The sequence below is a fragment of the Delphinapterus leucas genome, chromosome 20 (genome assembly GCF_059928025.1).
Source record: "Delphinapterus leucas isolate spDelLeu-1000000601 "Yukka" chromosome 20, BTC_Dleu_Yukka2, whole genome shotgun sequence".
NCBI classification, from domain to species: Eukaryota; Metazoa; Chordata; class Mammalia; order Artiodactyla; family Monodontidae; genus Delphinapterus; species Delphinapterus leucas.
The window spans coordinates 17,792,823-17,817,891 of NC_143148.1; the positions used below are offsets into that span (position 1 = coordinate 17,792,823).

A 25,069-nucleotide genomic window follows, 5' to 3' on the forward strand; every position below is an offset into this window, starting at 1 on the left:
CCTCTGAATGCTGTGTGGGACTGCTCGCCCCAGGTTACTAGATGCACCAGTTGTTCATGAGTAGCTGCAAATCCATGTTGTTCGTGGTCTTTCCCAACATTTAAATTTGAGAAACGAATTGAATTTTTAAATTTTTATTTAGCTATTTATTTTGGCCGCACCACGTGGCTTGTGGGATCCTAGTTCCCCAACTAGGGATTGAACCCAGACCCTTGGCAGTGAGAGTGTGGAGTCCCAACCACTGGACTGCCAAGGAATTACCCCCAAATTGAACATTTTAAATGCATTGCCGGCCACCGGCGTTCAGCCCTGTTTCAGACTGCCGTGAAAAAGGTTCAGTTTTAAAAGCTTTGCTTTTTGCACAGTGAAGCCCAGCTCCCGGAGCAGTGCAGCCTTTCTTGACAGCACTGGTCAAAGATTGTCCAGCCCCTTTTTCTGGATCGTCACCCTTGAAGAGTGGCCAGCAGGCCTGGTGGGAGCTTTGGGCACGAGGGTGCGTGAGGCCTCCACGGGAAGCCTCTGACTGTCCCCAGGGGAGGATCCTGGTCCATAGGGCTCTGGAGAGTTCTGCGTGTGCCGTCACTGCGACCTGCCGGAGAGGCCAGGCTACCTGGGAAACTGGTGCTGCGGCTTGAAGCAAGGCAAGGCGTTTAACAGCGCTGGTTCATGAGAGCTGGTGGGTCCCCAGTGACCACTGGTCCACGGAAATGAGGCCCCGTGTGGACAGAGCCATGTCGTCCTGTGTGCGGAGCTGTAGTTCCCACCTGTGACGCATAGCTGCCTCACGTCCGTCGCCTTAATTTCGGAGGCAGGGAATCAGGGTGTGCTGACAAGAGGGTAGCACTGACTGGTCTCCACGGGGAAGGGCGGGTGCAGCGGCCTGGCTGGGGGAGGTTTTGCAGCCGCAGAGGTAACCACGGCCCACTCAAGTGTTCACGATCAATAAAAGATGCTGCCCTGCCAGGACCAGCAGACGCCCAGCCTGCTGCGTCAGGCCTCATCCATCCGTGTGCACATCGGGTGGCATTGAGAGGGCTGCTTTCTCCTCCGTTATCCCCAAGCAGCACGTCCTGAGTCACAGCCGAGAGAAAAACCAGCAGCCCACACGTTTGTTATCCTGCTCCCCTCTCCCAAGGACAATAGCACATACAGTCCCCGAGTGCCTACTCGTGCTCTGGTCGTGCTGCCGCAGTTGACAGACCGCTCTGTGTTGATGAATATAGACCCTTCAGTCGCCGTAACAACACACCCAGGGCCAAGTGCGGCTCTGGTTCCTTCTAATGAGCCGCCCCCTCCTTCTCGCAGAGGGCCTAGGGCGTGCTAGCGACTCACCACGCCCTTGTGTGTGCAGCTCAGAGGCTGGGCTTCAGTCATTCTCAGAGCAGTTTCTGAGCAAACGAGGAGGGTCCAGGGAGATGGAGCGTTGGGCTTGCGGGTGGGAGCGTGAGTCATCTGGCCGTGAGCATCAAAACCTTGACAAAATACGGGGCTTGTCACCCAGCAGTTTCACTGGGTGAGTTTTTTTTTTTTTTTAAGGAAGTAAAGACTTTATATCAGGATGCCCATCAGGGCATACTTTGTAAAGTTAATCATTAGAAATAATGTAAGTGCCCAGTAGAGAAATGAATAAACTAACTATGCCAGATCTGTTAAGAGAATATGGCACAGCCACCACTGTGCTCTCTCTTAACTATGGGCAGATTAACCCATAAGCCTTCTCACTGGTGAAATCTGGACATTTGCAGCACCAGCTTCCTGGGTGGTTACATGACATGAGTCTTCAGTGAGTGGCACAGGCTGTGTAATCGGGTGTTCCCTGGACGTTTACCATCCCCCGCGGTAGTGACTGGTAACAATGGCGTGTTTGAAGACTATTTAATGACAGGAAATAAGCGAAGCATGTAACTTCATATGATCCAAATGTCATTACAGATCTCTGTTTTTATGTGCAGAGATAAAAAGTCTCAGGGGATGGTTTTGTAGGTGTATTTTATCTTTTTATAGTTTTCGGTATCTTCCAGGTTTTCTCTGGGAGCCTCTCAGTATTAAAAAGCATATATATATATATATATATATATATATATATATATATATATATGTCAGAACTTATGAAAACGTGCACTTCAAATAATGTGCAGTGTAGAGTATGTCGGTGATGGCTCAGTAAAGCTGTTGAAACAACAAACAACAAATCCTCACTGTCGCCCTGTGTCAGGGTGTGAGAGTTCAGGGTGGGAGCGTGGGGAGGGGACTCAGTACAGCAGGAGCTGCAGTGGCCAAGATGCAGAGCAGACTGAGGGGTAGGGCCAGGAGAGGAAGAAGGTGGTCCCACCGGGGTGGCCCGCCCCCTTGGGGTGAGGATGTCATGGCTGAGGCAGTGTGACCGGCCCGGGGGGCAGTAGAGGAGGGAGTGGACCAACCCACCGGGGGACCAGAGACCTCAGTCCTGAGCTCAAATTGAGGAAGCGGCTACGATGGGGAGAAGGCGTCCCAGGCAGAGGTGAGCCCAGGCAGAGGCATGGGGAGGTGAGCTTGCGTGGCAAGCTCGTTCAGGGGGCCGGGTGGGAAGCAGGCAGCGTGCAGGGCCCTGAGTGGGCCGTGGAGGGATGGAAAGTGAGGATGTGGGGTTGGGGGTGGCAAGTCGATGTGGTCAGGGGGATGAAGGGGGCAGGGAGGAGGGTGTCTACCCTGGGCACCAGTGCCGAAGAGATTGCCTCAGTGGGTCTTTCATGAGGGACCAGGCAGATGAACAGAGGTGCTAGCCTTGGAGGGCAAGTGGGTCTGGCTCTTAGGAGCTGGGATCTGTGTGGGGCTCGGAGCCAGGGCAGCACGTGGGGAAGCCGGGTTTAGGTTTGAGTCCCTCTCTGTTACCTGATAGCTGTGTGGCTTTCAGAAATCCCTTATTCTCTGTAAACTTCTGCTTTAAGGATGAGCTGTCAGTATTTAATAACGCTGGTACGTCCTCGCCATCAGGCTTCACGTGGTGGCACTAAAGTGGATTTTTCTTTCTGACCTTTCAGATTGCCAGCGTTCTGACATCACGGAGCCCCTCTGTCCTCCTCACTTTGGTAAGTGGCCGGTGTTCAGGGACCAGGCAGCGTTTGAGTACGGGGAGGGGCTTTAGGGAGCCGCTTGCCCCTGCAGAGGTCAGGGCCGTGGGGAGGATCGAAAACAAGGGTCATTGCTGATAAATAGTGACAGCTCAGTCTGAATTGCTAAACGTGTCCAGGACCACGTCCTCCATTCTCCAGTCGACCTGGGCTGTGTCCTGTCCCGAGGCCACTGTGGACAAGACGCCACGCATACTCCGAGGGTTAAAACCTGACTAGAGGATGTATTTGTGTCAGGTTGAGCTCTTGGGGTTTGTGGACGTAGAATATCAATTTGCTTCCACACTGTCTCTCCTCCGTTGTTGATAGAGAACGTATCAAAACGTGCACTTCAAATAATGTGCAGTGTAGAGTGTGTCGGTGAACACACCCTTTGCATCTGCCCCTGAGGCTGCTGAGCTGTGTGGCATCAGATTTTGGACTCGGGGCACTAAATGACGGAGGGCCTGCTGCAGCGTGGGGCAAGCAGGGGTGCATGGTGCGCCCTCGCAGCGCGGGGAGGGGGTGCTGAGGCTGTGAAATGGCTCCGAGAAGAAGTCTGCTTTCTTATACTTCAACCTTGGGGAGCTTCACATATGAAGAGTATGCAGCCCTTCTACCCTCCCAAAGTGACCCTTCTCTCCTTTGTTAATTGATTTTTACTGAAATAGTTTTTCTCAGTTATTTTTGTTAGCACTACACGTGATCTCTTTTTTCCACCCTGCTGTTTTGATGGCTGAGAAGAAACGTTATGATTGTGGTCACGGAGGGTTCAGTGTGTTTTATTTGGGGGGGATACAGTTAGACATCGACCTGTAGGTCTTGAGGAAGAATTAAAAGGCGATTTAAAAGGCCTGGCCTCTCTGGTGATGGCACGTTTTCCTCTGAATCTTTTGTTTTGTCTCCGCTCCTGTCTAAGTTCCAGTTGGAGTCTCCTTACAATTAGGGAAAGGAGAGGAATGTAACACAGAGTCTCGGTGTCACGGAGAAAGGCCCCTCCTGCCTGAGTCGGGTCACACCCGCGTCTCTGGAAGGGCCGGATTTGATAGTGCTTTTCAGGACACTGTCTATGGGGAGCGTGTGTGCACACACGTGCACAGGGAGACCAGCCAGCCTTGGGGCAGCGGGGGGATTTGTGGTTGGAGGTGGTCCCGGTCCGAGGTCTTCTCTCCCAGCCTCCACCTGTGCCCAGGCAGCCTGAGCTGGGGTCAGCAAGGTGCTTGGACGGAGGAGGCCTTGCTTTCTCTCCTTTTCAAGCTGCAGCAGAGAAAGGAGGGCTGCCCTTGTGCTGGGGCCCGGCCTGGAGTTACCTGAAAGGCGGGAAGGGATGGGTTGGCTGGGCTGAGGCGGGTGCTCGCCGTCGTCGCCCCGTGTGGCGGGTCTGCGCCCTCACGTTCCCTCTCGCTCTCTCCCCAGCGCGGCGTCAACACCGACAGCGGCAGCACCTGCAGGGAGGCCTCCTTCGAGGGCATCAGCAAGTGAGTCCTGGGGCCCTGGGAACCATCTCCTTTCATCCTCCGTCAGCTCACACCTGCACCAGCAGGCTGGCCCAGTCTACACACTAGACACAAAACACACAAACAGGAGGATGCTAAAAAGGGGTTAGATTGGGTGATTCGAGGACATGCTTAGAAAAATAATTTGCCTAAATTCACTCCAACCTTGACTTTAAGGATCGATGCCACTTCCCTGTCAAGCTCTACTGTGAAAGCACAGGCCCGCCACGTGCTTAGGGAAGCCTTGGCAACCGTGCACACACATGGGGCGGCTGTTTTCCTTCCAGGGACCTGCTCTGAGCTCCGTGGTCTTCGTTTTTATCAGCCCCCCTCCCCTCACTCCTAGCCCCTGACCTCCCCCAGCCAGGCTTATAGCTTCCCCTTGTCCCCTGCTGCCCCAGTCCCAGATGGCTGCCCCCTTACTTGCCCTCGCTCCCCAGCGTAGCCCCAGGCCGAGCCCCCCAGCTCTGTTCCCCCTTCTAGGCCTCCCCAGGCAGGAGGGCAGGTGTTGGGCACAGGGAGCCAGCACCTCTCCCGCCTTGCCACCCTCATGCCCTGGCCCCTGGAGAGTGCCGCCTGCCAGCCATGCCTGTGTCCCCGGGCTGGCCGCTGCCTGGCCCTGCGGGGAGCGGTCTGTAGGACCCGAGGCTGCAGCAGATGAACCCTTGAGGGGAGGCACCTGCTCCTTGGGGCTGCTGAGTGTGGACAGCTCGCCTGGTCTCCTGTTTCTCCGGCCCCAGCCCCTCCCCGCCCCCAACCTGTACTCTGCGCCACGGCATCCTCTGTCCTTTGGTGGACCGAGGAAGTGCCTTGTAATTATGTATGAGCCTGAGCCACGGGAATTTGTGCGTACGTGTGATGTGTGATGTGATTAGGAGAGATTATGAGCTCATAAATATGTGTCACTTCCCCCAGTGATAAGAGTGGTGGGGCATCAGGTTTGCTTCTTTTCGTCGCACGCATCTCCGCATCCTCTTGGGAGCTCCCCAGAGCGGCCTCGCCTCCCACACCAGCAGTGATTAGCCCAGCTTGTTGAGATGCTGGCCGTGGAGCCGCTGTCTTTCTCCAGGCCCTTGAGGGGAGTGGTACGGGGCACAGCTTCCTGCTGCCTGTCCTGATCCGAGCCTCCCCTCGTCCCCCAGCACTGCCCGGTGCGGGGCGGCTCCTGTGCCCTGCTCACCTGCCTGCACTCTGGTCCCGTGGGCTGGCCTGTTCAGTCTCAACTTGGGTCTCACTGCCTTGTGGGGAAGCCCTGAGCTAGAAGGAGGGAGCCCTGGTTGCTGCCACACCGACCGGTTCTGTGACCTTAGCAGAACTTGCCTCTGAGCCTCAGCTCTCCCACGGGAAGCCTGGTGCTGCTCGGGCTTGCTGTGGGATAAAATGAGATCCCGCTTGTCCGGAACCTGGCGTGGAGCTGGTGCTTAATAAACAGTTGCCCACGAGCAAGCCCCCATCACGCCCCAGTGCCCCTCGAGCGTCAGTTTCCCCAGCTGTGTAGTGGGCCAGCAGACTTCAGGATGTCCGGTGACAAGATTCCTGGACGTCAGTGAGCTGTGGGGTCCTTCTTGCCCCACCTCCCAGCCGAGGTCTCTGCTGCAGAGAATGCCTTCGCAAGCTCCCGGGGCCCAGGTTTTCTGGGGGAGCGGTGGGGGACTCCAGGGGCATCGTCACTCTCTGTGAGCGGTGGAAGTTGAGGCCTTGTCCCCACTCCCCTGGGAGGAGGGCCCCTGTGAACTGACCTCTCCCTCCACTGAGCAGACCCCAGCCTCTGTGCCCTGCTGCTCCCTGAGTCCCCGTGGCCCCTGCCAAGAGCCCAGAGGAGCCTGTGCTTGGCCAACACCCCACCCCACCTTGGGAGTGTTTTTGGAGAGCCTTAACTTTGCACACTCTCCCAGGCTGGCCCTCTCCAACCCATGGTCCAGTCCAGACGGGGGCTGGCTGTGAGCTGCTCCCCAGGCCCCTCACTGCTGGGCTGAGCGCCTGCCCCCATGCTGGGGGGATTCGTTTCCACACCCATGTGGCAGGCTGAGTTTTCTGACTTGGCTGAAGTATCGCAGGTGAGAGCCCTCCCTGCCTTGGGGTCCCCCGGCCCCCCTGTGGTACTGCCTCCCCTCCTGTCCCCTCACACCTTGCTCTGGGCCTTACATCCCACTGTGGCACCCTTTGTGTAGCTCTGCCCTTAGGGGTTGCTCCATTTGGGTACCGCCCCCCCATCACCACCCTGCAGCGCACTGTGGCCACTGACCTCGGGCCCCCTGCCAGCGCCTTCCCTTTAGAAAGTCGTGTCTGTATTCCTGGGGTCTGGGTGCAGCTCAGCCCCCTGTCTCCCAGCCACCCCAGCTCTGCCACCTTTCGGACCCTGCGCCAGGCTGGAGAGGCCCTTGTCCTCCAGAGCCGCTGCGGCTCAGTGACCGCATTCACCTGCCAGCCATGAGCACCTCCAGCTGTTTGCAGGGATAATAATAGCCTGTTTCCTATGCAAGATGAATCTTGCTGTCGTCCTACTTTCTAATACTCACGCAACTGCTTCTATCCTCGGTCACTTCTCACTGCCCTAATGAAGTGCCTTATTCCTGGAATTTTTGTTTTTGACCCTTTTGAACTTCTCTGCAACACCTCCCATCTTGGATCCTTCACTGACCTGGTGTGGCAGAAGTTCAGGTTTTGGCCTCTCTGTTTGTCCTGATGGGCCACCCCAGGCCACCTTTATCCCTTGGCCTGGGGGCAGGAGGGAGCTTGTGATGGAACAGTGGCCTCACCTGTCCACCCAGCTGTGACCTCTCCAGACGTGGCTCCTCAGAGTCGGCTGCCTTGGGCCTGTCACCTCGGTGGGACTGTGGGTTTGGTCCTGGGAGCCCTCAGACCTCCCTTGGCCTTCCCAGATCAGGGCCAGGCCGCCTGCTGCCCACGGCAGGGGGTGTGCCAGGTGTCACAGTGGTGGGGTCGCAGGGGACTGGGAGCAGGGAGGCAGAGGCGGGGTGGGGCGGTAGACATGCACTGGGATCTCCCCATGGCCAGGGGCCCCTGGGCTCACCAAGGGGTGTGGCCTCGTCCTCCCTGGGGAACCAGGGTGTGATTATGCTGGGGTGAAGGGAGCAGGTGGGGACAGTCTGTAGGCCTCGTGCTGAGTTTGACTCCAGCCCCGGCCACAGCTCCCTGTACGGCGGGATTGGCGCCCGGACAGCTCCCAGGGAAGGGGTGGAAGGAGCAGGCCCTGTAGTGGGCTCCGGCCAGAGGACAGGGTCAGGTGCTCGTCGCCAGGTGCTGGTGAGGGCGGGGCCGGGGCTGGTCTGTGGAGAGGGTAGCTCCACAGGAAAGACACCTTCTTCCTGGGGGCGGCACATACCACAGCTGCCTGGAGCAGCTGGGTCCTGCAGCCTGGGAGCAGAGGCAGACATGATTCGTCTTCGTTAGCATCAGAGGAGAGGTAGACTTGAGAGCAGGTTTTCCTCAGACAGACAGACGGACAGACCCTGGCTATGAAGGGAAAGAGATTATCTGTGGGGGGCCAGGTGGCCTATGGGCCGCCTTCTCGGCCTGAGACAGTTCCGTCCAAGGCAGGCAGACTGCCCAAGAGCCCTGGGTGGGGGCAGCGAGTAGAGAGCGCTCTGTTTCACGCCGTTGTCTGACGGAGAAATATGGTCGCTGTTTTACATTAGCTGGTTATTCAGGATAAGCACATTTCTTATCTTGTGGCATTTACTTAAATTGCCTTGCATATTTGACGATGATTGGTTACAAATTAATTCCATTTAAATAAGCAGTTAAGTATGAAATTGCTGAATTTGGGGGTTATTAATGCAGGAATATTAATGTTCAGGGATGTGAATTTTCAAACCCAAGAAGCAGAGGGACATTATTAAAACTCGACAGTTACAATAAAATGCCAGTCTGTGGTGTGGGGACCAGTGGCTTTCTGGTTACTGTTAACTTATGTATCAAGTTAACAGTTTGGATTGAGGTTCTGATTATGGCTCATGGAATCTCCGAGTCTCCCGCCCCAGCCCCCAGTGTGGGTGGAGTGGGGGCCTTCTGGGACCTGTTCTCCATCTTCCAGTTAGAAACTGCAGGGAGGAGCCCGGGGGCTGGAGCAGGGCTGGCTGGGCTCACACAACTCACTGTCTATCACCCAGCCCACAGCTAGAGCCCACCAGGGAGGTACCCTCAGCTTCCAGGACGTTCCCCACCTTCATGGGCTCTGGTGGGCTTTGTTGTTGTTTTTACACAATTATTACACGCTCGGTATAGAGAGCTCTAACTAGCACAGAGGCAAAAGCAAGGAATGTTCAAATTTCATTACCTGAGTTAAACCCCTGACATTGCCATGAATGTCTTTTGGACTCTTATGTGTGTGTCTGAGGGTGTTTCTCTGTCTGAATGTTTTTGTATCTGAGTGTGCATTTGTGTGAGTCTGTGTGTTTCTGTTTGTGTGTATATTTGGGTGTTAGTCCATGTTTATGCCTTTGTGTGTGTGTGTGCGTGTATTTGCCTGTGTCCACGAATATACATCTGTGTGTGTCTGCCTGCGCCTCTTTTCTAAGCGTATGCCTGTCTCTGTGTGTGTCTGTGTGTTTGCATCTTTGTCTTTGTGCCTGGTCACCTTGCTGTTTGTGTGTGTGTGTGCATGTGTGTATACGTACGTATGTTTTGTAACGTGAGATTCTACTGGCGTGTTTGGCTTTTGAGGAGATAGGCCATCGCTTTTCCTAGCGTCAAAGTGATATTTGGCAGAATGGGAGACGGTCTGTATTGCCGTCTTTATTTATGTCATCTCCTGCTCTGTCCTTCACCCTGAGCCAGGTTGGCTCTCTGTGATCTCTTTGATATTTCACAAGTAGGGCTTGATTCTACAACACTTTGGTAGACTTTGAATTTAGCAGTCTTATTTTTATAGTTAGGGATCCCGAAAGCTTTGAAGACCTGGAATCCTTTCAGCCTGCTAATACCTCCTTCCCTCTCCTCGTCCTTGTCCCTCCTTCAGCCAGAAGTGGGGGTACCAGCTGCACAACGACAGCATTAGATAGGTGTTTTCAAACACCCATCAGTGAGGCCATGGAGGATTCCTGGTGGGTCACAATCCTGTATGCCCTGTGTGATATCCTGGCTTGAGATAGAGCAGGGCTCAGAATCCTGAGGATTGAAGGCTTCCCAAGGCTTCTCTGCTGAGGCCCATACGTTGTGCTGGGCCACATTGCGCTTACCTAGCTGTCTCACTGATAGCTTGAGCTCTGAGTCACGCATGACAGAAGTGTCAGGGATGTGCCCCAACCTGATCCTTTTGTCTCCTGGGTTCCCTTTTCAGTTATGTTCATCTTATCAAAGAACTTTTGGCTTTGTAGATTTGTCTCTATTGTATGTTTGCTTTTTATTTCATTGATCTTTTGCTTTAAAAATTTTCTAATCTCTTTAGGTTTTATTTGTTCTTTCTCTAGTTCACTGAGAAAGAAGAAAGATATTTCTGGGATGGAAGTTTATTTTTATTTATTTATTTATTTGGCTGCGTTGGGTCTTCGTTGCTGCACATGGGCTTTCTCTACTTGCGCCAAGCGGGGGCCCGCTCTTCCTTGTGGTGCATGGGCTTCTCATTGCAGTGACTTCTCTTGTTGCGGAACACGGGCTCTAGGTGCATGGGCTTCAGTAGTTGCAGCATGCAGGCTCAGTAGTTGCGTCATGCAGGCTTCGGTAGTTGCGGCACGTGGGCCCAGTAGCTCTGTGGCATGTGGGCTCTTCCTGGACCAGGGGTCGAACCCGTGTTCCCTGCATTGGCAGGCGGATTCTTAACCACTGCGCCACCAGGGAAGTCCCGGGATGGAAGTTTAGATCATTGATTTTCAATGTTCTTTTCTACTGCCTACATTTAGAGCTATAAATTTTCCTCTAAGCCCTGCTTTAGCGGCATTTCACCAGTTACGATATTTCATGGTTTTATTTTCTGATTTTATTATTTTCTCTTCTTTGAACTGTAGGTATTTAGAAGTTTATTGCTTAGTTCCCAAACAATTTTGGATTTTATATTTTTCTGTTACTGATTTCTAGTTTAATTCTACTGTAATCAATGAATATTCTCTGTATTTCAACCCTTTGAAATTTGTTGAAACTTCCAACATATGATATTGTTTCATGATAAGTGTTTCATGTATACTTAGCACGTAGTCTGCAGTTGTTGGCTGTAGTGTTCTGTATATGTCAATGAAATTAAGTCGGTTAATTGTATTGTTTGTATCTTCTGCAACTTTACTGATTTCTCTGTTTGCTTGTTCTGTCATCAGAAGAGGTATGTGAAAATCTGAAACTATGCTTGTCGATTTATCTGTTTCTCATTTCTGTCAATTTTTATAAATCAATTTTATTAGAATAAAATTTATATACAATAAAATTCATTATGTGTATAATTCAGTAAGTTTTTAAAAACAGCTTTGTCAGAATATAATTCACATACCTTATACAACTGACCCACTTAAACTGTACAACTAAAATGCCTTTTTGTATGTCTATAGGTTTGTGCAGTCATCATCACAATCAATTTTAGAATATTTTCATCACCCAAGAAGAAACCCTGTACCCATTAGCAGTCATTCCCTTGGCCACCACTAATCTATTTTCTGTCTATGGATTTGCCTACTTTAGCATTTGATATAAATGGAGTCATGCAGTATGTGGCCTTTTATATGTGGCTTCATTCACTAACTGTGTTTTCAGAATTCATCCATGTTGTAGCATGAATCAGTACTTTGGTCATTTTTATGGCTGAGAAATATTCCAGTCTATGGATATATTGGTTTCTGTTTGCATAATATATCTTTTCCCATCCTTTCACTTTCATCTTGTGTCTTTGAGTCTAAAGTGTCTCTCTTTTTTTTTTTGCGGTACGCAGGCCTCTCACTGCTGTGGCCTCTCCCGTTGCGGAGCACAGGCTCCGGATGCGCAGGCCCAGCGGCCATGGCTCACAGGCCCAGCCACTGCGCGGCTCGTGGGATCTTCCTGGACCAGGGCACGAACCCGTGTCCCCTGCATCGGCAGGTGGACTCTCAACCACTGCGCCACCAGGGAAGCCCTAAAGTGTCTCTTTAGAGCATATGGTTGAATCTTTTTTTATCCATCTATTCTGCCAATCCTTGTCTTTTTTTTTTTTTTTTTTTGCGGTACGCGGGCCTTTCACTGTTGTGGTCTCTCCCGTTGCAGAGCACAGGCTCCGGACGCGAAGGCTCAGCGGCCATGGCTCATGGGCCCAGCCACTCCGTGGCACGTGGGATCTTCCCGGACCGGGGCATGAACCCATGTACCCTGCATAGGCAGGCGGACTCTCAACCACTGCGCCACCAGGGAAGCCCAATCCTTGTCTTTTAATTGGAAAATTTAATCCATTTACATCTAACGTAATTACTGATAAGGAAGACCTTTTTTCTGCCATTTTGTTATTAGTTTTCTGTGTCATATATTGTTTTTGTTCCTCAATTTCTCCATTATTCCCTTCTTTTGTGTTAAATTGACTTTTTTGCAGTATACAGTTTTGATTCCTTTTTTATTTCATTTTCTGTATATTTTAGTTTTCTTAGTGGTTACCCAGAGAATTACAAATGACTTCTTAAACTTGTAATAATCTAGTTCGCATTAATATCAGTTGATTTCAATAGTACACAAAAATTATGCTCCCTTCCTTTGTGCTGTTATTGCATACAGATTGCATCTTTATACATTTCGCAGTGACCTACACAGGTTTATAATTATAATTATTGCTTTATGCAGTTATCTTTTAAATCAGATAGGGCTTACAAACGAAGAGTACATTTACACTGTTTCCGTACTTGCCTATGTAATTACCTTTACCAGTGCCCTTTTTCTCCTTATATGGATCCTAGTTACTCTCTAGAAACTCCTTTCACTATAGTCTGAAAGATTCCTTTTAGTATTTCTTATAAGCTAGGTCTTCTAGTGGTGAATTCTCTCAGTTTTTGTTTATCTGGTACTGTTTTAATTTCTCTTTCATTTATGAAGCATAGCTTTGCTGGATATGGAATCTTTGTTGACAGAAGTTTTTCCTTTAGCAATTGGAATATGTCATCCCGTATTCTGCCTTCTGGCCTCTGTAGTTTCTGATGAGAAATCAGCCATTAATCTTACTGAAGATCCTTTGCATGTGATGAATTGATTTTCTCTTACTGCTTTTAAGGTTTTCTTTTGACAGTTTGATTATGTGTCTGGGTGTGGATCTCTTTTGAGTTTATCCCACTTGGAGTTCATTGAGCTTTATGGATGTTTACATTGATGTTTTTCATTAAATCGGCAAAGTTTCTGGCCATTATATTTTCAAATATTCTTCTGCTCCATTAGCTCTCTCCTTTTCTTCTGGGACTCCTATTATGTATATGTTGGTACACTTGATGGAAGAGGCTATGCTGTCTGCCTAGCGAGGGTGGAGGATGACGTTTTGCAGCCAAGCAGCTTGTTCTCCAACTGACTACCCTCGGAGGACATGGCCTGGACTGCCAAGTCTGCTGCAGGACGTGAGCAGCAGCAGGCCTTCTGTTGTCCAGGGAGTCATGAAGTTAAAGTTCTCTTGGTCAGGCTTTCTCTTGGTGTGTCTTGAATGAAGTATTTCTTGCTGGGAGATGATAGACCATTGAACTAATGGACTTGACTTGTTTTCTTTCTGTAGGTTCAATGTCAACAACACCATTCTTCATCCGGAGATTGTGGAATGGTGAGTATGGCTTGTGGCTGTTTGTTGAGCTCAGCCCAGGAAGGTGAGAGACCCTGCTGTTCCCGCCCACTCCATCTCAGAGAGCCCCTCAGACAAACTGGTCCCTAGAACTCTTCTCTCAGCCTCTTCTGTTTTGTATTTTTTGTTTGTCAGTTGGTCTGTTTTTGCAAAAGGGCACACGTCACTCGAATGTCAATTAAATTTCTCTTTTTCTTTAGGAGTTTTTAAAAGAAATCTTACCATAAATGAGCCAAACGTATATAGCTCAGTTAAAGTAGATAGTGAAAAAGGATAAAAATAAACATCATATGTGATCCTATTACCAGAAAGGTAAACATGTTTTCCTCATGTCACGCATATGTCTTGACTAGTTGGCATCCTTTTTACGTGTCTTATGTTGCCTGCTCTCTTTTTCTGCTGGTACTGATAGCCCTACCTGCAGTGTGTTTTCTGCTGGTTCACAGCAGGGCGAGGTGCCTCCATTTGGGCATCGCCTCTGTGGGCCCTTGAAGAGACCCTCCACTGATGTGCTGCCAGTTTTCTTCCTAAGCCATCGAGTTGTTTGGGTTTTTTTTAACTTATTTATTTATAAAATTTATTTATTTTATTGATTTATTTTTGTCTGCGTTGGGTCTTCGTTGCTGCGCACGGGCTTGTCTAGTTGTGGCGAGTGTGGGCTACTCTTCATTGCGGTGTGCGGGCTCCTCATTGTGGTGGCTTCTCTTATTGCAGAGCACAGGCTCTAGGTGCGTGGGCTTCAGTAGTTGTGGCACGTGGGCTCAGTAGTTGTGGCTCGCGGGCTCTAGAACGCAGGCTCAGTAGTTGTGTTGCACGGGCTTAGTTGCTCTGCAGCATGTGGGATCTTCCCGGACCAGGGCTCGAACCCGTGTTCCCTGCATTGGCAGGCGGATTCTTAACCACTGCACCACCAGGGAAGTCCTCGAGTTGCTCTTTTATAGCACTAAAACGTGTTTTATTTGTTGTATGGCTGCACTTATTCTGAATGTAGGAGAGAGGAGAGGCAGGGCTTTCGTTGTGTCATCCCCTGACTGGGAGGCGTGTGGACTCCTCACATCTGATCCTAAGGCCATGCGTCAGGTTCCCTGTCTAGTTGGGAGACCTTGCTCACCTGTCTTGAAGCACTTGGGAACACTGTGGCCTGAGGACGAGGATGAGTCAGCCGTTGAGTTTGGGGGAAGCGCAGAGTGGGGAGAAGGAGAGTGTGATCCAGGCCAAGGGGCCACTTGTTCAAAGGCTGGAGACAAGAAAGGTTGGTGGCTTTGTGTGGCCAGACTAGAGCCACACACTGCGGAAGTGGCCCCTGAGGTTGGTTAGAGAGACGGGCAGGGGCCGGGTGGGCCGTGGTGTCTGCCTGGACTTTGTCTTGAGAGAAATGGGAACCAGGGGTAAACCTTCAAGGATTTAGGCAAGAGAATGGTAGGATCATTGTTGTTTTTTGTTTTTTAAAAATGTTTGGCTTTGTTGGGTCTTCGTTGCTGCGCGCGGGCTTTCTCTAGTTGCGGAAAGCGGGGGCTACTCTTCGTTGTGGTGCGCGGGCTTCTCATTGTTGTGGCTTCTCTTGTGGAGCATGGGCTCTAGGCGCATGGGCTTCACTAGTTGTGGCATGTGGGTTCAGTAGTTGTGGCGCGTGGGCTTAGTTGCTCCGCGGCATGTGGGATCTTCCAGGGCCAGGGCTTGAACCCATGTCGCCTGCATTGGCAGGCAGATTCTTAACCACTGAGCCACCAGGGAAGCCCAGGTTAGCGTTTCTTAAAGCTGTGGGGCAGGAGTGGGAGCAGGCTGCTGCAGGGTCCAGGTGGCCATGGAGGGGTAGGTGACGGAGTTGAGAGGAAGGGGCAGTCAAGGGGAACGCTCCTGGGAGGAACCGGCCTTGACGCCTGAGTGAAGGGTGGAGTTGAATGTGACTCTGGGGTTTTGTCCTGAACAGCTGGGTGGTATGTCACCAAGATGGGGCAGGTTCTTTGGCAGGTGAGGGACTGCTGTGGTGTGTTGAGTTTGAGGCAGGTGCCGGCGGGAGAGAGGCTGGGCCAGAGGCGAAGATCTGAGGGCTGTCGACAGGCATCGATACTGACCCTTGCGAGAGCTGGAGGGTGGGCGGGCCAGCAGCTCTGTCGGCAGCCCTGGCCCAGTGCCCATCCTGGCCGCACACTGTGAGCATGGGGCCTTGTGTCCTTCCAGTTCACAGCCACCCCTTCTTGTTTTGATGAAGTAACAAATGCCTGGCCCTTCCGTAGCCCCCAGTTGGCAGAAGAATAAACCCTGGATACTCAGGGACCGCGTCCACCTATGTCCCAGATGTGGCATCCCTTGTGGCCGCTTACATTCTGAGTGCTTTGGAGACCAGGGCTGGGTTGTGCACCCCAGCATCTCCTGAGTGACAAGTCATTAGTTCGTCACTTTGGAACGAGCATGCTTTAATTCTGGTGACATTTCCAAGGCTCTGAGGTAGATTCTGCGTTAATAAGATACTTGCCAGTTTTATTAAAGCCAGCAGCAGAAAGGACTTATTTGGCATTTGATGGCAGTAGAACTATTTTAGAAATGTCACATTGTCCTTACTGCCTCAGGGGTATGTTTTAGCAGCATGTGTTCTGGCCTCTGTAGTAACTGCAGTCATTCTCGGTGGGAGCCATGTGAGTCACCGTCATCACCCTCCTCTGGTAACTGAAGGAAGGATTCTGGGTGGAATGGCGGGCAGGCCCCTCATTTACAGGAGAGACTGGGTTTCCATGATATTAAATTATGGCTCATTGATGTATCTTTGGGCCCCTGTCCTGGATGCTTTTTCCAACGCCCCCCTCTCGGCCCGTGGAGAGAAGTTACCTGGGGTAATGGAAAAACTATCCAGTTGGGCATATCCAAATTCTCACCCCAGCCCACCCACCTCAGGAAGTCACTTAACTTCTCTGAGCCTCAGCTTCTTCATCTATAAAATGGGGATGTAGTAATGCCTAACTCACAGCACGGACGTGAAGATTCATGCTGCCTAACAGTTACCATAGAGCGGGTGGCTTATGAGCAGCAGAAATTCATTTCTCACAGTTCTGGAGGCTGGGAGGTCCAAGGCCAAGGTGAGGACCCACTTTCTGGTTCATAGACGGCCGTCTTCTTTCTGTGTCCTCAGATGGCAGAAGGGGTGAGGGAATTCTCTAGGGTCTCTTTTATAAGGGTACCAATCCCATTCATGAGGGTTCCACCCTCATGACCTAAGCACCCCCCAAAGATCCTGCCTCCAAATACTATCACGCTGGGGATAGGTATCAACCTGTGAATTTGGGGGCAACACAGTGTTCAGTGTATAACACCAAGCCTCAGCTTCCACACCTGCAGAGTGGACGTGGTCTCCCTTGGTGGATGGCTCAAGGATTGGGTGAGAGCAAAAGTCAAGTGGCAACACATCCTAGTAATCATGCTGTCACCTTTTGGGACTTCCTTTATGCAAGGTGCTATGCTGAGCACTTGACACACGTCACCTTATTTAAAGAGGTATTTTATTTATGTTATAAGGTAGGACTCTGATTATCCCCATGCTACAGGTGAGCACACTGAGGCACAGGAAAGTGATTTGACCAAGAAAAAGCCAGGAGCTGAGCCCAGGCCAATGGTTCCAGGCTCTGATGCTGCCCCATGTGGCTCTGAGGAGTACCCTGAGGAGTGGGGGGTGCTGCCTGCGTGTCAGCCTCTCTCTCGGTTCATTCTTGGCCATCCGACCTGCTCAGAACCCACAGAAAAGATCTTGTGGAGGCCAGGGTGTGGTGGGGTGGAGGGCCTGGGGACGGGCAGCTAAGCCTCCCCCAGCGCGGCACCCTGCCACCCACATGTACCCCAGCTCCCAGGTAGCGGCTGAGCTGGGGATTTGGGATCCTTCCCAGAGCCTGTCTGATTAGGAGGCAACAGGCAGCCTCTCCCAGCACAGGGGAAGCTTCACTTCTCATTTGTGTTTGGGTGTCATTCATTTCCTTTCGGTGACGGCTTTATTGTTTTCCATTCTCTCAAGCAGTACCTTTTTGATTTTCTGTAAATTCCTCTATAATCATACTCTTCTCCCCCACAAACATGAGATCATAGCTGATCATTTCTTTTCTTGTGCTAGGTCTTGCAGTTTGCACGTGGAGGTCAAAAGTTGAAACTTGACAAGAGCCGGCATCTCTCACCTCCATAATTTAGTCTGTGGCTCTGCATTCCCGTTCAGCAGATGAGAGGTGGGGTAGGAAATAAAAGGAGGTACTTCTGTGCTGGCTAATAGCTCGGCACTGTGGATTTCAGTTAAGCACCTCTGGAAGCATCACAGAAAAGCAAGCATGTCAGCCATTGCCACGCGCCTTCTCGGGTTTTAAGTGAGGCCGTGTTAACTTGAGTCGGTGTCGTGCCAGTGTTAGAGCTGTGAATTACACGGAGCGGAGGTGGCCTGCGTGTGTTCATCAGGCAGCGAGGCAAGCTGTCTATTTCTGTGCCCCTGCCTTTCTGTGCACGGGAGACGGTGAGGGGTGCCCCTGCCCCCACCTAGGACCATGAACAGCCTGTGAGGGGTGGATTTGGGGCAGACACGCACCAGGATCCTGCATCCTGGGTAATGTGTCCCAAATTAGAAAAGGTACCTAGATGATGACTGATGCTTGGTGCGTAGTCTTTGTCTCCCGGTGAATAGGCATTTAACCCTAAGTCAACGAGAAAGCCAAGTGGAAAGTGGGGACCTGAGAGTAGTGGGGAGAACCTGGCTTACTGTGCACCGGGAGGCTGGACCCAGGATGTGGGAACAGTCAGGCCCTGGTCCCAGCTCTCCCTGCACGTGGCTCACGACTGCCTGGCCCCGGTCAGGTCTCAGGCACACTCAGCTTACCACGGGCTGAACCACCGTTTTCTTCCTGGCCCTGGTTTCTCTGAGAGGACTTATGGATTGAGCTTCCTGAGGATATGTAATTCCAACCAGCTCTTTCCTTTCTGTCCCTCCTGTTGTGCTGGGATTTTACCCTTTGAATCCCTGGCTCGCAGGGTAGGGAAGGAATGGCCATGGGGGTCATGCGGTATGGAATTCCCGCACTCCTCTCCCGCAGAAGCCCCTGCACATTCATCTCCGGGAGAGATGGAATTCCTGTCCCTTCAAATGGGTTTTGTGCAACACTGTGGCACTTTGATGCTTAGAGACTGATTCTGGAAATACTTCATCCTGTCTTGCTACTCCTTTAATCAGTGGAGCATTCAGACCTCACTTAATTGATGCCTTAATCCTTCATTTAATGCCCAGAGGCAGTTTTGTGACCTGTGAATATTTAAGGAAGAAAAAGATTGCACACATGAATCTCAGCTTGGTCCAGTCTTTGTCATTTCAGGCCAGTAGCAGGGGACTCTGTGCCTTCACCCCCGCCCCGCTGCCCGTGATGCTGCCTTTCTCCCTGAGCAGCCCCCTTGATGTGGTGATGCTCACAGGCCTGGCCACGAGCTGGGGACCCTGCCTCAGTGCCTTCATCTCCTGCACACGTCGGGCACCTCCTCTTGCTGCCGGAAGAGCCTGAGTTGCCTTCTGCCCAGATGTCTTTTTTTTTTAAATTAATTAATTAATTTTTATTTTTGGCTGTTTTGGGTCTTTGTTGCTGCGCACGGGCTTTCTCTAGTTGTGGCGAGCAGAGGCTACTCTTCGTTGCGGTGCAGGGGCTTCTCATTGTGGTTGCTTCTCTTGTTGCAGAGCATGGGCTCTAGGCGGGCAGGCTTCAGTAATTGTGGCACGTGGGCCCAGTAGTTGTGGCTCGTGGGCTTAGCTGCTTCCCAGACGAGGGCTCAAACCCGTGTCCCCTGCGTTGACAGGTGGCTTCTTAACCACTGCACCACCTGGGGAATCCTGCGCAGATGTCTTCAGTGGCATCAGTGCTGTCCTGTCCTGAGCCTTGGTCCTCTGATGCTTCCTGGAGGAGGTGACCTTCGTCCTCCCCTGGGGATAGAAGCCTTGCAGATGGTATTTCTAACCACCACCCCTCACGTCCTTGGGCTGGACAAGGCGGGGGCTGAGCGTGACACTCAGAATCCCTCGCTCCAAGGCGACTGGGCCTACAGAGGCTGCACCGCAGCAGAACCCCCCTGCCTTGCCTTTTTGTGCTGGGGAGTAAAGGAAATGGTCTCCTCAGAGCCGGGGCGGCGGATTCCCCCTGCAGATGAGGGGAAACTGTGCAGAATGCCGGGAAGCCCTACTGTTTCCCGCCGTGATCTTAAAAACAGTTTCTGGTGCTTGTGTTGTGGAGATAACGGGGCCAGGCGGGAACGCCTGGCACCGGGGCGAGACTTCAGCCCCAGAGTGCCCTGTGGACGGTTGGGTGAGCCGGCACACAGCAGCCTTTACTTTCAGGGCCCTTAAGGCTTGGATTCAACTGGGCCAGGCCAGTGCTCAGCCAGGCCGGCTTCGCTGGAGAACTGCCTTTGCCCTGGTTCAGTTTGATTTTTTCTTCTTTTTTTTTTAACATGACTAAAAAAAATAAGTCCTGAGGCAACCAGCTAGAGGCCTAGTTTGTCATCTTCCCCAAAGTGAAATTAGGAAAGAAAGCAGGACTCTGGGCCTCGGTGGCTCAACATGCTTTATCATCTCTGATAGGCAGGGAGCATGGTCTGGGTTCCGAGAATCCTCTCTCCTTGGGCTGATGGAGTCTTTTTCCCGGCTCTTTTCAAGACTGAGGGTGCCTAAGGGGCAGGGAGGAGGCGAGTGGAGAGCCTGTGGAGTGGGCTTCTGAGGCTGGGGCTGCCTCTTCCTGCCTTTGTGGCTGGGGGTGAGGCAGTGGTGGTGGGAGTTTGGACTGTTGAGGCCTGGGGAGGCTGTTCCCCACGTCCTGTCCTGACCGGGGCCTGCCAGGCTGTGCGACATCCCACGATGACCTGGTGAACAGCCCAGGGAGGGCGGGTGGAGGAGGCCGCCTTTTCTTTTCGAGATGAACCATTCTGTCTCCTGGTTGGAAGTAAGGTGTTTTCCAGCTTTGCTGCAATGCCCAGGTACTGTTCCTAACCCGTAGTTACGGTGTGTCTGCTCTGGGCCAGGCATTGTTCTAGCCCTGGGACGCTGCCCCCCAGGGCTGTGGGCTTTTAGGGGGAGACTTAAATGAAAAGGAAATTACAAGCGTGATAGCTTACTGAGGATTCACATAGACTGCCCAGGGAATAGAGGGAGGGATTTAGCCTGGTAGGGGGCTGGAGGGAGCCCCTCCCCGCTTTCTGAGAAAGGGGCTAGAGGGTGAATGTGCAGGAGCCGGTTCCAGGCAGAGGCGTCTCTGTCGGGGGTGAGGGGGTACGTGGTGGAGACAGGCAGGGTGTGGCCTAGAGAGCCTCCTGGTCTCTGGATAGAGTTTTAACTTCATCTGGACGACATCTAGAGGCTACTAAAGGTTTGAAGCCAGGGAAAGCCTGGTCTGATTTGCATTGCCCGAAGATCCACAGCTGTGGTTGGGGAGCAGATAGGGCTGGAGGCCAGAAGAGCCAGGAGAGGGCTGGAGAGAGTGGGGTCTGGACGGAGAGAGAGAAAGGGGAGGCATGAGAGGTTGTGGAGGTGGAATTGCCGCCCTTGGTCGTCGGTTGGATGTGGGAGTGATGGACGGATGAGAGGGAGGTGCCCAGGTGTCTGCATTAAGCAGTGGGAGGTGGGGAGGTGTGGCTGGAGATGGGAGCCTGCAGAAGGGTGGGAGTCTCTGTCCTGCTGAGCTGGAGGTGCCTGGGGGGGGGGGTGGCTCCTGCAGGTGCAACACAGCTGAGAGGCCTGTGCTGGAGCTGGGGCTTTGGGGGCAGGTGCAGCGGCAAGGCTGGGGGGCAGGGAGGGGAGGGCCTGTCAGAGCTGGAGGAGGGGAAGCAGCCAAGCATGTGCCAACAGAGGCAGGCGTCGCGGGAGGTCACGGAATGCCTCTGGGTTTGGCACCCTGGGGGTTGTTGGTGAGGCAGTGCTGGCAGAGTGGCAGGGGCTGAAGGGAGAAGAAGGGAGGGGAGAGGGTTAGTGAGAAGATGGGGAGGAGGTTCGTAAAAGCTGCTCTCCCTCCTCTCCGGAGGCAAGGACTGTCAGGGTGTCCTTTCTGGAAACGTGGCTGGGTGGTGGGGGGAAAGCTTGGCTGGACGGGGAGGTGAGTGGTCATGGAGCTTCCAGTAAGAGCGGCAGGTGCACAGAGGCGCTTGGGGGCTGGGATCTGAGCCCATGTGTGTGTGTTGGGGGGCTGAGCCTCACTGACAAGAGGGCACCCCTTCCCTTGTAGGCGGGGAGAGAGGGGAGGATGGGGGTGGGGAAGGCTTGAGAGTTTGGAGAAGAGGTGAGAGTACACCCACCTGCTGGCTTCTGTGTTCTCCAGGAAGTAGGGGATGAGTTCGTTCATGTGACAAGGAGCCCTGGGAGGGCCCCGGGGTGGAGGAAGTTGAGAGGAGCCTGCACGCTCCCCCTGTGACTCCTGGCAGAGCTGGGGTGTGTGGAGGCAGGTGGCCACTTGCTGTGCCGTCCGCCCAGCTGAGTGCTTTCCCCCTCAGCCCTCGTGTCCTGCGCACACAGGCCTGGGCTTTGGTTCATCCCTTGCGGGCGTTCGGCCGAGCCTGTGTGGATCGAAGGGCACAAGTCCTAGGGAGTCTAAAGTGTTGGCCGGAGTGGTGGCTAGAGGGCTGGAGCAGGGCTCTAGGCTGAAGAGAGAGGCTGGGGGCCAGAGGCAGTTGTGCCTGGGCCTGGCTCCCACCTGTGTTGTCACTCTGGTTGTCACCGCCACTGCGTCGGAGACTAGAGAGACCCGCCCCCAGCTCACAGATCCTTGGGCTGGTGCCGAGCAGGGCAGGAAGGAAGCATCAGGGGCCGCTAGGTTATCTGTGAGTGGATCTGGACCACACCCTCCGGGGCGCGGGAACCAGCTTTCTGTTCCCCCGGGTAGAACTGCTCCCAGCGCCCCGAGGTGGAGCCAGAGCACCTTTATGATGGTAAAGAGCAAACTTAGGCTTCAGGGCCTGCCCCTGAAAAAAGAAGGCATGTTCATCTGGAGAAGGGCTCAGTGGGTTGGGGGTTTGTCTTTCCTACATCCCCTGGAAGGTGTCCCTGTGCTGTACGATGCCTTCCTCCCCTCCCAGCGACGAATGGCTGGCTGTGCTACGTGGGCATCGTGGAGACAGCACAGGTCGGTAGCTGCCTCTGGCGCAGGTGGGAGCGCCTTCCCTGCCATCCTCAGACGCCTCGGCTGAGGCTGGCTCAGGACCGTCAGGCCTCAGAGGTGGACAGTGGCTGGACGACGGAGGCACTGTGGACGGAGGGGCAGGCGCTAATCTGCCATCGTGACACTCCGCTTTGCCGGTCTTGAGGGGGCTTTGGTGAAGGCAGGTCACCTTCATAAAGGGAGCAGCGTCAGCCATGAGGGATGCACTGAGGACTCCATGCGCTTAAGGACTGGGTCCACTGCCACTTAAATGCCGTGAGCTGGAGGTGCTTATTTGAGATGGGTAGAAGTAGAAAAAGAATATTTATTTAGCTTCTCTACGGGAGGCTTACTTGGGGTTGAGACTGATTGCAAGGACCAGAAACCTAGCCATTTTTGGGCAAATTAACATGAGCTTATTGTGAGGACCCCAGTACCCCGCTGGAGTCCAGCTGGCAGGAGGTACAGCTGAGCCTTGAAAGGACGGCAGGGTCTGTTGGTTGCACTGCCCCGTCCCCATTCCCAGCTTGACCCTATCTCACGCAGGGGGCCTGAGTCACATGGTTTTCCAAGGCTGCCTGGGCAGGTGGGTGTGGTGGGGGGAAATGGGAGAACTCTTCAGCCATCTGGGCAGAGCCCTGGGAGTCAGCACACTTAAGATTGAGGTCCAACAGCCTTGCCATGTAGATTGTATCCCCATTTAATGGATGAGGAAACTGAGTCTCAGTGAGGCACCGTGTGTCCAGCTACAGAATCTGGGTTTCTGCCACCCACAGCGGCTTCCCGATCTTGTAGCTGGAAACAGCCTGCACTCCTGAGGCTGGCGTTGGGTTGGGATGGGCCATGCTTAGTGTAGCTCATCACTCCTGGGGCTTGGTGGCCCGTCCTGCCCCCATCCTATGCCCAGGCAGCCCATCTGCAGCCCTGGGCTCCTTCCCAGGCTGTGCAGGGTGTGGAGGTTTCCCTGGAGGTGTCTGCCAGCTCCTGCTGGAAGTCGCTGACTTGCTGCTTCATTTTTCTCCTTTCTGCAGCCGGGTCTTCAAGACAGACATGGAGCTGGAGGTTTTGCGCTACACCAATAAAATTTCCAGCGAGGCCCACCAGGAGGTAAGCTGGGCACTGGCTCACTGGACCTGCCGTTCTGGGTGGGCTGGGGAAGCAGCATTGCTCTGTGTGGGGCAAGACGGCGGTGGACGGTCTTGGCGGGGCCCTGGTCCCCAGCAGGCAGGAAGTGTCACTGCAGACCCAAGATACAGTGCTGGTTGTTTACTGTTCCCCAGTGGGGACAGGGCAGGGAGGACCTGTCCTCACCTTAAGGTACCCACCCTCAGGGAACTTCCCAGCAAGAAGTCCCGACTTCCAGGACAGTAGAGCTTTCCCTCCTCGCATTCTGGCAGTCCCAGTTCCTTTGAAAGAATCTGTGGTCCTTAACCAAGATTCAAGCACGTTTATTACTATCACCCAGTTTTTGAAAACACCCTCACCTGGTTCTTTCCCAAACCTTCCCACTTTACCTGAGGAGCAGAAGCAAATAAGGAAGTTTATGTTTTGAAATGGGTCCAGGCCACTGGGATAGCCCAGTACCTGCTTACTGACATGGCAGTGTTGCGTCAGGAGACAGATGGGGGTCATTGGGGGCAGCACAGTCTCTTCTCCGAGTTCATTTTCTCTGTGTTTTATAAGGAAGGAAACCTCTTGGGATAGTTGGCATAGGCTTCTGAGCATTAAGTATTCACCAAACACGTCTTGGCTAAATCTTCACTTGCCTCCCAAGGTGTTTATCGACTTCTGAACGGAAGTGCTCCGGAGTGGTTTAAATAAACTGTATGACTTTGGAGCTTTAAAACAGTTCTAATTTGTCACATTTCTACACCACTGTGTGCACGTATCATTCTTTTTTTTTTTTTTAAAAAGAGATTCTTTTGAAAAAATGCTATACATTATTTATAAGGTGGTGTTACTTATCTCCTTAATACAAATGTCTTTGCTTAATATCCATCCTCCAGGTAATGAAGGCTGTAAAAGTGGGAATGAAAGAATATGAGATGGAAAGGTAAGCTGCTGTGTTTCTCTGGGTAAAGCTTAAAATGTAAAAAACAGTAATTTACGTTCGCCGAGCAAGTAACGGATGAGGTGCGGCAGCCTGGCACACAGGTTGAGCGGGGATTAGGAGGAGGGCTTCGGCGTCGTGGGCAAAGAGGATTTTTCTTCCGACCGTGGCCACCTCCCTGGCTCTTGGCAGAGTGCTGGACGGTAATGGTCTTTGATTACTCTTCAGGCTGGTTTAGTGCCCCATCATTCCACTCGTGGACTTTGTTGCTGCAACTTGCAGGAAGCTACCAAGTAGCTGCCATTGAGACCCTGAAAGCCGCTAGTAAAACAGCGTTGCCATTTTTATGTGTAAACACTGCCGTTATGTCTGCTGTGCTCGGACGACCGGGTTGCGGTTTGGTTAAGTGGCTCATAAAGCATTCTGGAGAGCTCCATCATCCTGCAGCTCCAGTTAGGCTGCAGGGAGCCTGTTGCCACCCGGGGCCTTCCCACGGCTGCCCTGCTGTGCTGGGTGTGGCCTGGCCAGCTCTTCAGCCCCGCTCCAGGACCCAGGGGTCAGTTAGCGTGCTGTTGCCCACAGCGTGAAGA

General features: G+C 52.7%; 1 protein-coding gene across 2 annotated transcripts in view; it reads left to right on the forward strand.

Moving 5' to 3' along the window:
* PEPD (peptidase D) overlaps positions 1-25,069 on the forward strand; it is a 114,774-nt gene that overhangs the window by 21,052 nt on the left and 68,653 nt on the right. For both annotated transcript variants that reach the window (XM_022585815.2, XM_089902944.1), the window contains 5 exons: positions 3,021-3,068; positions 4,506-4,567; positions 13,242-13,286; positions 23,461-23,536; positions 24,436-24,482. In XM_022585815.2, coding sequence (XP_022441523.2) covers positions 3,021-3,068; positions 4,506-4,567; positions 13,242-13,286; positions 23,461-23,536; positions 24,436-24,482 — 278 coding nt within the window. The remainder of the gene's footprint in view (positions 1-3,020; positions 3,069-4,505; positions 4,568-13,241; positions 13,287-23,460; positions 23,537-24,435; positions 24,483-25,069) is intronic.